The sequence below is a fragment of the Cricetulus griseus genome, assembly GCF_003668045.3.
Source record: "Cricetulus griseus strain 17A/GY chromosome 1 unlocalized genomic scaffold, alternate assembly CriGri-PICRH-1.0 chr1_0, whole genome shotgun sequence".
Lineage (NCBI taxonomy): Eukaryota > Metazoa > Chordata > Mammalia > Rodentia > Cricetidae > Cricetulus > Cricetulus griseus.
The window spans coordinates 12,226,001-12,242,196 of NW_023276806.1; the positions used below are offsets into that span (position 1 = coordinate 12,226,001).

At 43.3% G+C, this 16,196-nt stretch overlaps 1 protein-coding gene across 3 annotated transcripts in view; it reads right to left on the bottom strand.

Moving 5' to 3' along the window:
* Ttll7 (tubulin tyrosine ligase like 7) overlaps positions 1 to 16,196 on the bottom strand; it is a 117,781-nt gene that overhangs the window by 47,464 nt on the left and 54,121 nt on the right. For all 3 annotated transcript variants that reach the window (XR_003481317.2, XM_027395935.2, XM_027395936.2), the window contains 4 exons: positions 8,952 to 9,099; positions 8,657 to 8,730; positions 6,675 to 6,810; positions 5,691 to 5,777 (listed from right to left, as the gene is read on the bottom strand). Coding sequence is in view for 2 of the 3 variants with exons in the window: in XM_027395935.2 (XP_027251736.1) it covers positions 5,691 to 5,777; positions 6,675 to 6,810; positions 8,657 to 8,730; positions 8,952 to 9,099 (445 nt within the window). In the remaining variant the exon portion in view is untranslated. The remainder of the gene's footprint in view (positions 1 to 5,690; positions 5,778 to 6,674; positions 6,811 to 8,656; positions 8,731 to 8,951; positions 9,100 to 16,196) is intronic.

Below are 16,196 nucleotides of genomic sequence, written 5' to 3' on the forward strand. Positions count from 1 at the left end.
CTATATGACTGCAATGAACAAAGAGTTTCTGTAAACAAAGAATAGCAAAGTGAGGGGAAATGTTTGATCTTAAAAAATATAGACACCATAAACATAATCAGCTTTTGTTCATTCTATATAGAGAGATTAGTCATCAAGACTTACCCAATAAAAAGTAAGTGGGTGAAGAGGGAGAAAAAAAGGCAAGAAGGACAAAGGGACTAAGAAAGCAGAAACTAGAGAAGCCATTAGAAGTAAAATCATTCACTCAAACCAGATGGTGGTAGTGCATGCCTTTAATCTCAGTACTCAGAAGGTAGAGGTAGGTCGATCTCTGTGAGTTTGAGGATAGCCTGGTCTACAAAAACAGTTCCAGGACAGCCAGAGTGGCTATATAGAGAAATCCTGTCTTGAAAAACCAAAACAAACAACAACAACAACATCACACACTCAAACAGAGCCCAAGAATCTAACCACTCAGATAATGTTCGGGAAGTCAGCCATTGCTCCGATGAATAGTTCAAGTTGATTTTTATTTATTCCTTTATTTATTTTCTTGGAATTGAACCCAGGGTTAGATTCACTAAGCTCTTTCATGTATTTGGTAAAATAAACATTTTACTAAATTTATCACAGACAACTTGTGACCCTTCATAGAGGATCTCTAACTTTGACACAGTCTGGCCATAGTGGAGTGACACGGCTTTTGTCATCAGTGTGACAAAGGAAAATCAGTATGGTGTGAAATCTTACAGAAAAAGAGTGACTCCATACAGGTCTGATTATCATGGTACTGTGTCCTAATATTTCTAACAGAATCAACTACTTCCACTCCTCATGATAGACAAAGACACCAGGAGAAGAGACAGGGAGACAGTTAAAATGGCCTCACTTCACGAAGAGTGTACACAACGAACAGCAAAATAGTTCTGTAACTCAATTGTTGTAAGCCTGCTTGTTACACACACCACACACCTCCTGTTCCTGCTGAGACAGGCAGCTGCAGTTGTATACTAGTGGCTTTGGTGTTCTTGTATATCATAATAAATTTCTTGGATGCCATGGGAAGTTATGGAAAGAAACTATGACCCTCCAGTGTGACAGTGTAGGATGAGAGAAGGAAGGGAGAAGCATTCCGAGAAGTGTCTGGAATACAAAGCAAGCCAAAGCACGATGTACAGCCCAAGTGGGAAAGGAACTGAATACACTAGTTACCAACTTATCTTTTAACATATGCTCTCCTTTTGATGGTCTGATATTTACAGAGTACTAAAAATGTTCAAACAGAAATGCATAAAAACATTTGCCAGTAACACAGTTATCAAACACACTGACAACTTTGGTAAACATGAACTCTAGAGAAAAGATGTCTCCTCCGAAGTTTAGCATACCCCGAAGGAATGCTGGCACAGCCAGGCTTCAAGCTTTCCCAAAGACACTGACTACAGGAGTCACAGCAATGCAAACTCCCAATAGCACTCTAACTATCAGATGGGATTTTGAAAGTACCATGATGTTATGATACAAATCACGCCACTTAATTCTCCTTATAGTTTTATTATGAAATAGGGCAGATAGAAAAATACGTAAATGTATAGAAAAAACAAATGTATGTGTACCAACTTCAGAACATTGCTGATGATTTATGTAGCACTTATTTGTGAGGCTAACTAATATTCCTTAAATTTTCAAATAAATAAGATGCTACTACTACTCATCCTAGTACAAAGATGATTTAACCAAGGGCATTTCAAATTATTCTTCAACTAATGAAGACCTTGGTGACAGGTGTTTACAATGAAGCACTCTCCCTCTGAAGCCCAAGTTCACTTTAGAAGTTTGGGTCACTTTAGAAACCCTGGTAAATCTTAAACAAAAGCTGTAGATACACTTCTATATTAATTATGATGACCTCATTTACTTAGAAATGCTGCTGACTTTATCAAATAATTAAGGAATAATTACTCAATCCATTTCATTTCAGCAAATATACTGTTAATGCCTCCTGTTTATCTTGGATGACAGAAGCTGGAGAACACACAACCTGAGTTCTTCCCTAGGACCATCCAGAGTTTCCTTTGGGTGGCAAGTCTAAGTGAGCAAAATGAAGGAAAACACACGATGCCTCGGAGCCTTTGCACCACGGATGCTGTGTCCCCAGGTAGTCTAAGATGGTTTTAGCAAACTCATGATTTTTATGCAAAGCTTAGGAACTCCAACAGTACAATGGATTGATGCATGGTATTTATAGGATATTCAAAGCTTAGGATATTCAAATGTTCCCCCAAGGATGTGAGAGCAATCTGACTGTGACATCTGTCACCTCACTGATCGCCAGGGTTGATTCAGCTGATCTGGCTGTGACATCTGTCATCCCACTGATCACAAGGATTGATACCACTGATCTGGCTGGAACATCTGTCACCCCACTGATCGCCAGGGTTGATTCAGCTGATCTGGCTGTGACATCTGTCATCCCACTGATCACAAGGGTTGATTCGGCTGATCTGGCTGTGACATCTGTCATCCCACTGATCACAAGGGTTGATTCAGCTGATCTGGCTGTGACATCTGTCACCCCACTGGTCACCAGGGTTGATTCAGCTGATCTGGCTGTGACATCTGTCATCCCACTGATCACAAGGGTTGATTCGGCTGATCTGGCTGTGACATCTGTCACCCCACTGATCGCCAGGGTTGATTCAGCTGATCTGGCTGTGACATCTGTCATCCCACTGATCACAATGGTTGATTCAGCTGATCTGGCTGTGACATCTATCATCCCACTGATCACAAGGGTTGATTCGGCTGATCTGGCTGTGACATCTGTCACCCCACTGATCACAAGGGTTGATTCAGCTGATCTGGCTGTGACATCTGCCATCCCACTGATCACAAGGGTTGATTCAGCTGATCTGGCTGTGACATCTGCCATCCCACTGATCGCCAGGGTTGATACCACTGATCTGGCTGTGACATCTGTCACCCCACTGATCGCCAGGGTTGATACCACTGATCTGGCTGTGACATCTGTCACCCCACTGATCACAAGGGTTGATACGGCTGATCTGGCTGTGACATCTGTCACCCCACTGATCACCACAGTTGATTCGGCTGATCTGGCTGTGACATCTGTCAACCCACTGATTGCCAGGGTTGGTATGGCTGATCTGGCTGTGACATCTGTCACCCCACTGATCGCCAGGGTTGAGACGGCTGATCTGGCTCGGCAGGTGACCCCTCCTTTTTCACCACTCCATGTGTGTCCGTCCGGATGCTGTGGGCTTGAATGAAGACGACAACCTTCCCTGAATAGAGGAGGACCGGTCTTCAGTCAAGGGTATACGAGTAGTTGTGCTCCCCTGCAAGAACCTCCAAATAAGCTCGCAAATGTTTCCTCAAAGGGAGCCATGATTCATAAGGGCATTCACTTTCCCAGATGATCTAAATGCATTTGTTTGACAGGAATTTTCAGCTTTCAGAATAATGTCTGGCATCTGAGGTCTTCACACATGTGCCCCTTGCCAGGTTCACCTTGCATTCTCTTCATTTCCTCTTCCTAAAGACACAAACCCCGCACTTCCATCACACCAGACACAGTCTCACAGCTCCAACCATGCTTCCATCACACCAGACACAGTCTCACAGCTCCAACCATGCTTCCATCACACCAGACACAGTCTCACAACTCCAACCATGCTTCCAGCACACCAGACACAGCATCACAGCTCCAACCATGCTTCCATCACACCAGACACAGTCTCACAACCCCAACCATGCTTCCAGCACACCAGACACAGCATCACAGCTCCAACCATGCTTCCATCACACCAGACACAGTCTCACAGCTCCAACCATGCTTCCATCACACCAGACACAGCATCACAGCTCCAACCATGCTTCCATCACACCAGACACAGTCTCACAGCTCCAACCATGCTTCCATCACACCAGATACAGAATCGCAGCTCCAACCACGCTTCCATCACACCAGACACAGTCTCACAGCTCCAACCATGCTTCCAGCACACCAGACACAGTCTCACAACCCCAACCATGCTTCCATCACACCAGATACAGAATCATAGCTCCAAGGTTTTACCTTGAATGTCCCTCCTAACCCAAATGAGCAGGGCTCATTTTGTAAATCCAATTCAAATGGAAAGGCCTCCAGAAAGCTGTCTTCAGTCAACCCTTTATAATTTAAACTCTTTCAATACTCACCAAGTTCACTTTGCTTTGATAAATACCTGTCTACTCTCCAACTAGTTAATGAGAACCATTTGAACACATTCCAATAATTCTGACCAATAGATGTGTTAGACACTCTTAGTGCTATAGATGAAAGAGAAAATCCACTTCCCACCTTTAAGGTACTCACAATGGCACATAAATGATGACTCATCACAAATGCTCTGAAATAGCACTATTTATGGGAAGGAGGGGGAGGGGTGCTGATTCTTAAGTCTACATGGTGGTGCCAGGGCAAGTTCACACAGAGTAGCCATGCTGCAACCTGGTTAGGAGGGAGTCTTAATTAATCCAGCAACACATCACTGAGGCCTCCTTTCTACTTTGCTTTAGTAAACAGGTTATTAAAGCATGAGAGCCTAGCAAATATAAGGCCTATGAATTTACAGATGGCTTGCCAGTGCTGAAATATAAATAAAGGAATGCACCGATAAATGTGCCTATGATTTCCCAACTTCAACTTCTCTCCTCCCTGCTGCTGAGGAACTTGGCATATATTAAACTGCAGAAACAAGGTCACCACAAAACACATGCTGAGTAAAGCAAACAGCTGCCTCTCTTTGCCTACACATTCCTAAGCTTTTCCCATTCCTAAGTGCTGAATCTATTTTTATGAACACACTGTCAATGTCACTGTGTCAGCAAAAGAGGAACTCCGCAGGACAACACAGCACAGAGACTCCTGTATCAGTCCTTACTTACACACCATTCACAATGGCTATGCTACAGCGCTGACCCAAACGTCAACAGCAGAGGAACAGACAAAGACAATGTGGGTCACTTAAACAATGAAACTTTTCAGCCATTAAGAAGCCAAATTCATGTCATTTATATAAAAACAGGTGCAACTGGACACAGACATAGTAAGTAAATTAAGACAATCTCAGGTAAATATTGTAGATTTCATCTCAGTTGTGATTCCTTGATTTTACATAGATACATAAAACCATGTACACATTTAATATGAGAGTAAAAAGAAAGGGTTTAGGAAGACATGGGAAATGAGTGGGATGAGAGACAGGAAAGAAAAGGGAGAGCAGAATCACACTAAACACACAATGTGGAAATGCACTGTGCGGGAACTAGATGAACAGATAGAAGGGTTCCTTGCTAATGTATCCCTAGAATCACAATCTGTCTTATCTATAATCCTATATACTGCTTTGTTAATTATTTATCTGGTTCTATAACAAAATCCTAATGCTGAACTTAGTACAGGGGTAGCCCTCCTAACTCTGGCCTATCTGAGTCACTTGGCATTCATTAGTACTTGGCAACAAACCAAACTCTGAAGGCAGCCACTGAAACCCAGCTTGTGAACGTTTGCCTGGTTTTACCTTTACTGGACACAAAATTCCTGAAGTTCCTATACATCATAGCTCCTACAGGAAGCACCAAGGAGGAATCACTTGAACTTAGTGACATGGACTCTGGCTCTATGGAAGGAAGTGACATCTCACCTTTGGTCCTCGGGTTCTGGTAGGTTTTCCCATCAACTTTTCATCATCAATTTCACATTGTTCCAAGAGATCCAAAAGATCTTCCTCCTTCAAAAACATTATTAAAATTGTGATCACAAAACAAATATAGGCTTTTTTCAAGTTCATTAGCCTCTGTAAGTTCATGTACAGTGATTATTCTATGCAGGAGAAAATTACATCAAATAAGGAAACATAAAAGGCAAATTCATCATTAGCAAGCAATGTCCCTTTCAGCATACGACTAAAACCTCAGAAAACCCAACTTTACTAGATTAGCTCACTCAACACTAAGATATGCAAAAGTCCATGCCCATCTCCCAGACTTCATCCCATTAATCATTCCTATACTGATTGGTACAATTTAGTATTAAAACCTGACACAGAAAATGAAAATTGGCTTGAGTGTTTCATTTAGAAAGAATTGAATGTGAGAATTTGGTTAATGGGACCATTTAATGAAGCTGCTTAGAAACATTAGTTTTTGCAAGAATATTTTACAGCCTTATAAAATATTTCATTCTGTGACTACTACTGGTAGAGGAAATCTCTAATCACACCAATAGCTTTCTCTTAATGCTCCTCTAAATTTATTTTGAAGTCAAAGGAACAAATAGGAGACCATACACTGCCCTTGGAAGTCGAGTGAACCAGAGCAGCAGTGCTGAGGGGTACAATCAAACACCTCATTATGCCATCCAGGCCCCAACACTGACAAAACTATGTTCACACAGATGTGATTTATACTTCAAACTCTCCTTAAAGTTTACTGGAGAAACTAGGATTCACATCTCATAGCAGAAATGTATTTCAGTCTAGGAAGAATGGCTCTTAACATGCTATGATCCTACAATAGAGTATATGGACAGTATCATTACAAATTCAGAAATAATCTCAAGGAGGTTTGCTTTTGCTCAGAAGAGAGATGAGACCTTTTTTCCTGTATTGGAACCCTCGCCCTTTTACCTTCATCTTTTTCAGAGGGTTGTTCAGTTCTCGCTGGAATGAAGCTGCTCTTCCCGAAAGAAATGTCTGGAATGCAACGGACAGCAAACTATCATACTTTTCAAGCAGTGCTTTATCTTCAGGAGGATAAATTCTCCTACAGAAAAGAAGATCAGAGAAACCCATTTCCGTATAAGGATCTAACACAATTCAGTAGTTAAGATCAGCTGTTTAGAAAACCACTGCCCTCCCTGCTCTGAGCCAAGCAGGTTCTAGAAACAAACAAGAATGATTAAGGGGGAGTCACAAATATACACCTGGTATACCTGTTAACATTTACATAAAGCCATTTCACTGAACAGCACAGCACTGGGAGTGGAGCATAGGTTTTGTCTGAAAAGTGTGCACAAAGAATGGCGATTGGACAGTTGGTGAGATATTGACCTTTGAGGGGTGTGTCCTGAAGACCTGGGACGGTGAAGAAGGTGTGGCGATAACACATACTCTTCTGAACTATCTCTTGAGGTGGGGAAACAAAAGCAGAGTAGAAGCAGAGTGTGGGAAACGTATTTTACCCTCTCCTTGCTGCTGTGGAGATGTGAATACCAGGAAATAACATCTAAAGGAAGGGTAAGAAAATCCACCCCTCCCCCAGCCTTTGCTAAATTCTGAGGAGGCAACATGAGGTTGGCTGGGAGGAGATGATGGGGAATGTACTTCTGTGTATGTTCATCTTACTGATTATTGAATAAAGTACTGTTTGGCCAATGAGACGGCAAGTTAGACAGGACTAGGAGTCAAAGAGGATTCTGGGAAATGTAGTAGAGAAGTGGTGATCCAGGCAGGAAGTGGCATAGCAAGGAGACTCGTATTTAAGCAAGGAGAAATAGGAAGTGTTCCTTTTCCCCTCCGCTCTTCCTCCAGATTCTAAATGTGATCCACCGGCAAGGAGGGACACCAATGGAAGGTGTCTGATAAGGTAAGTCTTATAAAATATATAGATTTATGATAATTAAGACTGAGCTAACAGATGAGAATCCTAGTCATTGGCCAAGCAGCATTTGTACCTAATAAAAGCCTGTGTATTATTTTGTCCATCCACGAGGCAGGCAGAACTCCGGCAGCTGGCATAAAGTGCACACGTGGCTGTGGGGCTCGGGCGGCTTTTGGCAGAAAGATTTATCGTAACAGAGGAGGGGCCATCTTCCCAAGAATATTAAGGGGTCCCTTTTTGTACTTCCCAGGGGAGTACTGTGAAGATCCCCCACACCCTTGTCTGCTAACTCTACCCAGACCCTTCAAATACTATCTTACTTTGTCTGGTTGTTAAGCAATTAGGCTTACAAGAAAGTCCAGCAATCACCAAAAGCTTCCAGGAAGAATGCAAGAAGACCTGAATTCTGACTTTCTTAAAATGGTGCATAATGGCCAAGTACAGTCACAGTTGGTTAAAAACCTCCCTGGGCAGAGTGGAAGTCTGCTGGCAAGAGCTTTCTCAAGTCAAAATCGTCTACCTGCAGGCTCCCTTTCCTCTCCGGAAACACAGTGAATGGAAAGCTATAGCTAACGAAGAAATCACTAGTAATGAAAATCCATTGATCAGACGCCTCTTCTGTCTCTCAAACAAACAAATGTTGTGGGGTATTTGTACATTTGTCAAGGTGTATTGCTGTGATTGGTGTAATTAAAAACTGAACAGCCAATAGCTGGGCAGGAAGTATAGGTGGGATATCCGGGGAAAGAAAGGAAAAGGAAGAAGAATCGTGGCTTGTGGGAGACACCAGAAGACACAGACAGGAAACAGGAGGTACAAGGTGGAAGAGAATACTACGTGATAAGATATAGATTAATATAAATGGGTTAATTTAAGTTGGAAGAGCTAGTTACGAACAAGCCCAAGTTACAGGCCGAGCATTTATAAATAATAGGAAATCTCTGTCATTATTTGTGAGCTGGTGACCCAATTAAAAATCCTACTACCAACAAACAAGGACAAACGTTACCTGTAGTTCCCCATATGTCGGTTTTCATGCTCTTCTTTCGAAACCTGCTTCCGTACTTGAACAAGTCTCTCTTTCTAAAAGTGAACAGATTTTACAAACAAAGTGCAATGAGTCATGAAGTTCACACTGTGGGCATGTGGTTAAATGTTCACACCGGGCTGTGTTCACACCAGGCTGGAGGGTAGCTGGGTGGCAGGGTGCTTGCCTACCTCAGGTTCACTATGCACCACAGTGCCAGACATAATAAAAACAAGCCAATACCCTGCGCCCCACATCCCCGAGCCCAGGTCCATACCAACTCTTCTTTCCGCCTCTCCAGCTGGTGCCTCTGCTGCTCCCAGTCAGAGGAGCCTGGCGAAAGCCTTCTGATCGAGTTCTGACCATATAGCCTCTTTTGAGCCTCGGCTTTTTGCTTGGCCAAGTTTTTCCTTTTGTCACTGGTCCTAAAACGTGAAGAAAAAAAAAAAAAGACCATAGCTTTCGCTGCAGAAAACCTGAGCCGTCCCTTTGAGAACTTGCTGAAGAGGAAGCATGAGGAAGCAGGAAGGAAGTTAAGTTTGTATCTTCGTGTACTTTCCATTCACCTAACCGTCAAGTAAGAGGACCCTGTACGGAAGGCAGTGCTTCCGAAGTAACAGGAGAAATGGAAATCCTGTATTGTCTTCAAAATCCAAGGGACCTGCTTTCCTAGTCCATCCTAGAAACGAAACATCTATAATGTTTGGTGAGTTAAAATCTGGATCTCTCTCCCCATCTTTTAAACTTAAGCAACACTAACGTGTTTTCCTCCTCGATGTATTATAAGACTCAATCAGGGTAATTAACAAATGCCCCTCTCTTCCTCTTACCAATTTGTTTAATGTAAGCTCTTAGCTATACTGACCACTCTATTTTTTTTTTTTTAGTGTATTTCCATTCACGACTGAAATCCTAGTAACCCGCCATCATTTGAAAACTGGCTCCATCTTCCTTCTCATCTTTTCTGCTTAGCTGTGAACATTTAGCATCAGCCCTCCAGTTTCCATACAAGAAGCGGTGCTGTGGGATTATTTCTCTCTAGTCCCTCCCATGTGGGGGGGGTATTAAGTCTCAGGTCTCTCTTTGCCACCACAGTTGCAACGGTGTAGAATCCAGGAGAAATTGAAAAGCAAGTAAATACTACCTTTAGCCATGGAGAAATAACAAAACAAAACAGACCAGAGCTTTCATCCTTAATTTTACACCCACCCATCCCATCTTCTGTTGTCAAACTCTGATATGGATGCCGATCAAATGCTACCTGCTCTGTTTCCAGTCAAAAGAAGGAAAAGGTTGCTTAAAAGCTACAGAGGGCCCCACTGAATTCATTAAAGACTGCATTCAGAATGTCAGGCCCAGGCTTTAAGGAGTGTCCCCTTTACAAAGTGTAAGACACCTTTACAGCTCACAACACCCAGAAGTTCTAGACAACACTCATTTTCTTTCATGACATCGAGGCATCGTTTGCTCAAGTGGTTCAACGTTGAAATAAAAGGGATAATTTGAGAAAATAAAGAAAACACACTGATAAAACTGAAAGTCATCCAGTAGGGTTGGTGCTCTGAATAAACACAAGAAACTCTGCTGGTGGCAAAGGTTTACCACTCGTAGGAGAGCTTCGTGTAGAACTTTAAGCAGTGAAGGAGTCAGGAATCCTGGAGGGACCTGGTCATAACTGCCGGTGTGAAAACTGCACACAGAGCGCAGGGGCTCACAAACAGGGGAGAAAGACAAATCCAAACCTGAGTGCTACTCTATCAGCAAATGTGAAGTATAAGAGTGTGGACCACGGAAGCTGGAGTAGAGATGGGAAAACCTTGAACACTGGGGAAGATTCTGAAAGAAGAATGAATGGAAAGTGAGGAACAAGACAGATTGCCGATGTCAGCGACTGTGTAACTAAGAACGTCATTGTTCCAATGGCGACTACAAGTCTGGCTGAGGTTCCTCAGTGGAAATAAAATGCCAGGTCTGAGATAGCTATTATTATTATTATTAAATATTCTAGTTCTTCTAGAATGATCACTTGTATGTAGATAGCATAGAGAGGAAAGGAAAATGAGAGAAGAAAGAATAAAGACCAACAATAAAAGGGAAGGTGGGGAAGACACAAGGAGGATGGACCTTTCTGCTTTTCCTTTGATTTCCTTTTGCTTTTTCTTTTATTAGGAAAAAAAAAAGCATAGAGCCAAGCAAGAAAGTGCAGTGCCTACAGAAGCCCGAAGCATCAGAATTTCTCTATCAAACACCGTGCTGGGTGATAGGGGAGGAGATGCCTCCGAGAAAAAGGTGTCTGCACAGTCGAGCCAGGTTACACAGGTGTTGTCTCCCAGCTTTGGTTTTGTCTGATCAGCGACTTGGGGAGAAGCTTGGGACTTCTCTTCTCCCTTGCCTGACTCTGATCTGCACGTTGTATCCACAGACCCAGCAAGCAGGAGGCCCTGGCTTCTGCTACAACACTAGTCCACAAGCCAGGTCACAAACTGCTACATGCTCAGCCCTGGGGACAGGGCAAGATGATATTTCGGCTAGAATAGTCTTTTCACATCTTAGTTTTTAGAAATAGCGTCAATATAAAGTCATATTTGCATTTCTATAAATCTGGGCACAAGATAGAACTAGTGGTTCTTAGTGCTGACTTCACAGACCAGAATAAAATTTAACTTTTCACTTAACATTTTAATCTGTAGTTTTCCCTTCAACTGGACCCATGAAGACTTCTCAGGTCTTGTTTCCCACTTTCCTGGCTCCTTTCCACACATGACTTGGAGAGTCTACAGGGGCTTCCTCTGGCCTTTGCTTCTTATGTGTTGTGTGCTGTACTAGTGATAAGATTGTATGAGCACACTCTGCCTTCCCAACTCCTTAGTTCCCTACAAGTGCTCTGCCAGACTAAGAGGCTTTCCTACCCTTTCTTTCCAGTTCACATCGCATTCAGTACTCTGCACATTAGACATAAAAACAGATGGAGGGCCCACTGCCTTTTTGGAGCTGACAGTCTAGCCAAGATGGGAGATAGGATGCCATATAAACCGACACACAGGGTACAATGTGATAGAGAAGATGGTAACGTTAAGAAGAAAGGAAAGGCCGGGCATTGGTGGTGCACGCCTTTAATCCCAGCACTCAGCAGAGGCAGGCAGATCTCTGTGAGTTCGAGGCCAGCCTGGTCTCCAGAGCGAATACCAGGATAAGCTCCAAAGCTACACAGAGAAACCCTGTCTCAAAAAAACAAGAAGAAGGAGGAGAAGGAGGAGGGGGAAGAGGAGGAGGTGGAGGAGAGGAGGAGGAGGAGGAGGAGGAGGAGGAGGAGGAGGAGAGAAAGTTAGGCTTGAGATAGGTTTTAAGAAGAAATTGACACAAAGGGGGTTGACAGGTGTGCCATGGTAGATGGTGTCTGTCCCCAGAGGTCCATGTGCTGAGAGCTTGCTCTCTGACTGTTAGTTAGGGTTCCTATTGCTATGAAGAGACACCATGACTATGGAACTCTTACAAAGTGAAACATTTCATTGGGGTGGAGACTTATGGCTCAGAGGGTTATCATCATGGCAGGGAGCATACGGTATGCAGTACTGGAAACAGGAAGTGGACTGTCTGCCATGCTAAGTGAGCAAAAGTTTGAGGAAAAGAGACCTCAAAGGCCGCCCCCACAGTGACACACTTCCTCCAACAAGGCCACACCTACTTCAACAAAGCCACATCTCCTAATAGTGCCACTCCCTATGGATTTAAGGGGGCCAATTGCATTCAAAGTACCACACCAACCTCACATACTGAGATGAACAGACCTTTTAGAGGAAGAATCCAGAGCGAGATGATTAGGACACCAAAAGTACCACATCCTGGAATGGATCAAAGTGATTCTTGGAAGGATAGGTTAGCTCTCCCCAGTCAAAGTTGTGTCCGAGTTGAATTGAGACTTGGGTGTAGGGAGAGATCTTACTAAGTACCTGTGGCACTGACCACGCCCATTTGGGGTGGCCGCAGGTACATACAGGGTGGGGGTATTTAGGCCTGAGGGGAGGACAGGCTCCCTCTCTCGGGGATTCTGGTCCGGTCTCAGAGGGCAGCTGAGATTGGATGCTTGGAGCGCTGACCCTGGGTTATCGGTTTCTCAAGTGATTTCTCCCAAAAAAATTAGCCTACATCATCCCTATCCGTGTATGGTAATTTTACCCCATCACTTGGGAGCTGGCTAAGTCTCCATGAAAGCTGGCCATCTGTAGAGCACACCAGAACCCCTCTTTCTCATCCCCTCACACATGCTCTGCAGCATGCACTCACCTTCCTTCTTGTTTCCCATCATGAGGAGATGCAGCATAAAGTCCTCCCAAGAAGCCAAGACAATGCAAGCAACGTATTCATGGGCTTCCTGAACTATGAGGAAGCTATACCTGTTTTCTCTCTAAATTCCACAGTCTTGGGTAGTTGGCTATAGCTTCAGAAAACAGTCTAGTACAGTAAGCAGTGCTTATATTTAACATCTGTGAGACGGAGGTACACATTATTAAAAGCAGGGAAGAAAATGAATAACTCAAGATAAACATGACAAAGGAAAAAGATACTCAGTCCTGGTCATATTGAATTGAGATGTGAGCTACATTAGCCATTGACTCATTCACATGTTTGTTCGCTCACTTCCTTGCTATTTAGTACATATTGACATACTAGATCCAAATCCTTCAGCAGTCACCATCGGCAGATCATATCAAACGGATGCTTTGTGCTCCAGTGGGGGCCAAAGTCAGCGAAATGCATGTCAGTCTGTGTGTCTCTTCACACATACACATTCATGGACCCCAGAGTCACACACACAAGAATGCATGTCAATCTGTGTGTCTCTTCATACAAACACGTTCAAAGACCCCAGAGTCATACACACAAGAATGAGTGAAATTGACAGAGAGAGGAGAAATGAGACAAGAGCACATTGTCGGAAGCAGAAGCAGTGAAAAGGAGGTAAAAGAAGGGACCATGAAGATCCAAGCTCAATGAACTCCAACAAGAGTCAGAGAGGCCTAGAGGACCAACATTCAGAGGAGAAGGGTATTAAGGCCTGTAGCGCATCAATCAGTCCTAGGTAGGAAGTGAGTATTTCATTTAACCTAATCTTATTCACAAATATTTCAGACCTGGGGCTCACGGGACTGTGGACGTCTTCTTTGGATTCTGCCTTTCATGACGGTAGCAGAAGGGACTCATGGGGGATGAAAATCTGTGCGAGAATCTCAGCTCAACACAGGGATCTTCTCTGACAACAGGTAGAAGGGCTACCATTCATTCCACAGCATGGGGCCCGAGAAGGCCACGTGTAACGGTTTCCTCTGAAGATCTCAAGCTTCGTGCTTCAAAATATCGTCTGAATCTGCAGTCACTATGTTCTGCTAAGGACACACGGAGCAGTTCTGTCCCCTCCGTGGGAGCTTCTACACTCACAGCCATTGGGATGGATCTTCCAGAGCACAATGGTTTAAAGTGGACGTGGAGGCATAGATAGAGGCACGCCACGGGTACACTGGTGCAGTAAGATTTGCGGAAAAAAACTCTTAACTGTAAGGAGCATTCATAAAATTAGAAAGTCAGGCACAACCGAAAAACAACATCACAGAGAAAAAGGAAGGAGTGATAGACCCTGTACTAAGTACACGCTAATGCCACCAAAATATTACAGGGTGGAAAAATTAACTAGGGTCAAAATGGAGAGTTCTACAATAAAATAGGGCAGAAAGTTTCTGAGTTACAGAAAGCAAGGAAAAGCATCCACTTAGATTAGGGAACAGAACAAACCAGCAGGAGGCATGGGGAAAACAATGAGATAATCAGCCAGCTAGCACGGCTTGGAGAAAACACAGATTTGTTAAGATACAAGAGTTATATAATTGTGTTTAAGGAAGCTTAGCCATGGTATTTAGCAAACAAAACCCTGTTTGGGTTCCTAAGAAGAAAGACAAATAATGAAAGAGAAAATCTCCTTTCTGGTAGTCGAAGGGAAAACAGCATTCTGAAATCACAGAGCAATTCTACCCATATCAAGATGAAGACCATAACACTGAATGCAAGGCAAGGACTTCCCTACTGTTCCTGATGTGAATCACTATGGTATGTGCAGCACAGAACCAGCCACTGAGACACGTGCCGTGGACCCTCCATGGTTGAAGAGAGAAGACAGGTGTGCAACACACATGCGCTAAGGATTAAGACTGTGCTATGTCCTAAGGAGAACATGCAGATAGATAAGGAAGAGGCCCCATGCTCAGACCTTTAGAAATTTCTTGCTCCTTAAATTATAGATATTCCTCACTTTGAAATAAGCAAACTACCCACAGATAATTTGTGAATCACTATCATCATCTGTTAATCTAAAGGCACACCAAGGATGTCCCTAAGTTAAACATAAGGCTCTATTATAATAGGAAACCATGTAAAAATATAGCTGATATCATCTAAACTCACAGTGCGTAGACTAAACAACAACAAAAAACTGAAACTTGCAGATGTGTGCTCCTTTCACCAAGCCACAGAATCCATGTGGAAATGTCAAATCAGACTGCAGTGTCCATGTCCTTTTTTCATGATGTTTTCCATATAAAGCAAGACCTCAATGGCAACTGCTAAATACTTAAAAATATTTTAAATAAGAAAATTCCTTGAAGTATTCCATAACTCTTTGAGAATTCTTGAGCGATGATGAGAATAAATGGAGCATAAAATCCCTGGCTGACCTTCAGGGCCCTCTAATCAAGGCCGAGCATGCATCATGGAGCAGCTATGTTAAATACTTTTTCTCTTTTCTTCCTTGACGAAACAGGTTTCAGGCTAGCTTCAAACTCACCATCCTCCTGCCTCCCCTAATAATTTCCTTTCATTAGGAGTCAGAAGTCTTTTCTACATGACAGCATCTCAAATGCCTGAATCCAGGACACGCTCACTTCAAGCAGCTCTCCCCACCCCAACCATGTCTCCTCTCACATATTTCTTCCCACTGGGTCTGTCTTTTCCAGTGACGGTCACCTCACTGAACAATGTCATCTTTTCCATTTACACAGAAGCAAGACAGAGAAGAAAGACTAATGAAGGTAGGACATCCATGTTTGAGATTTTCTGGGTGCTTAACTTCCCCTCAATGAGAGGGGCCCCTACCGCACCAACCAATGTAAGCTTGTACTCCAGGGTAACCTCTGTGACTGAACAGCACTTACCACAGGAGCACAGTGCTGTGTGGGAAAATAGTGGCAGTGGGAACGGGAGACTGGAAAGGTGTTTTTTTGTTTGTTTCTGTGTTTCTTTGTTTGTTAACAATGTGGGTTTGCAGAATGGAATGAAGAAGGCCTCAACGTAAAACACAAAAAGATAAAGATTCTCTTTGCAAAGCCAGTTTCACGTGTGAATGCTTTATTGGTGACAAAGATGGGGGACCCCGAGGGTGGGAGAAAGGTTCACCTGAGCAAGGGAAGAATAAATGCACCTGATGTTTGGGGAACCCCAGTGAGTGAGGAAAGGCTCATCTGATGTTTGGGGGACC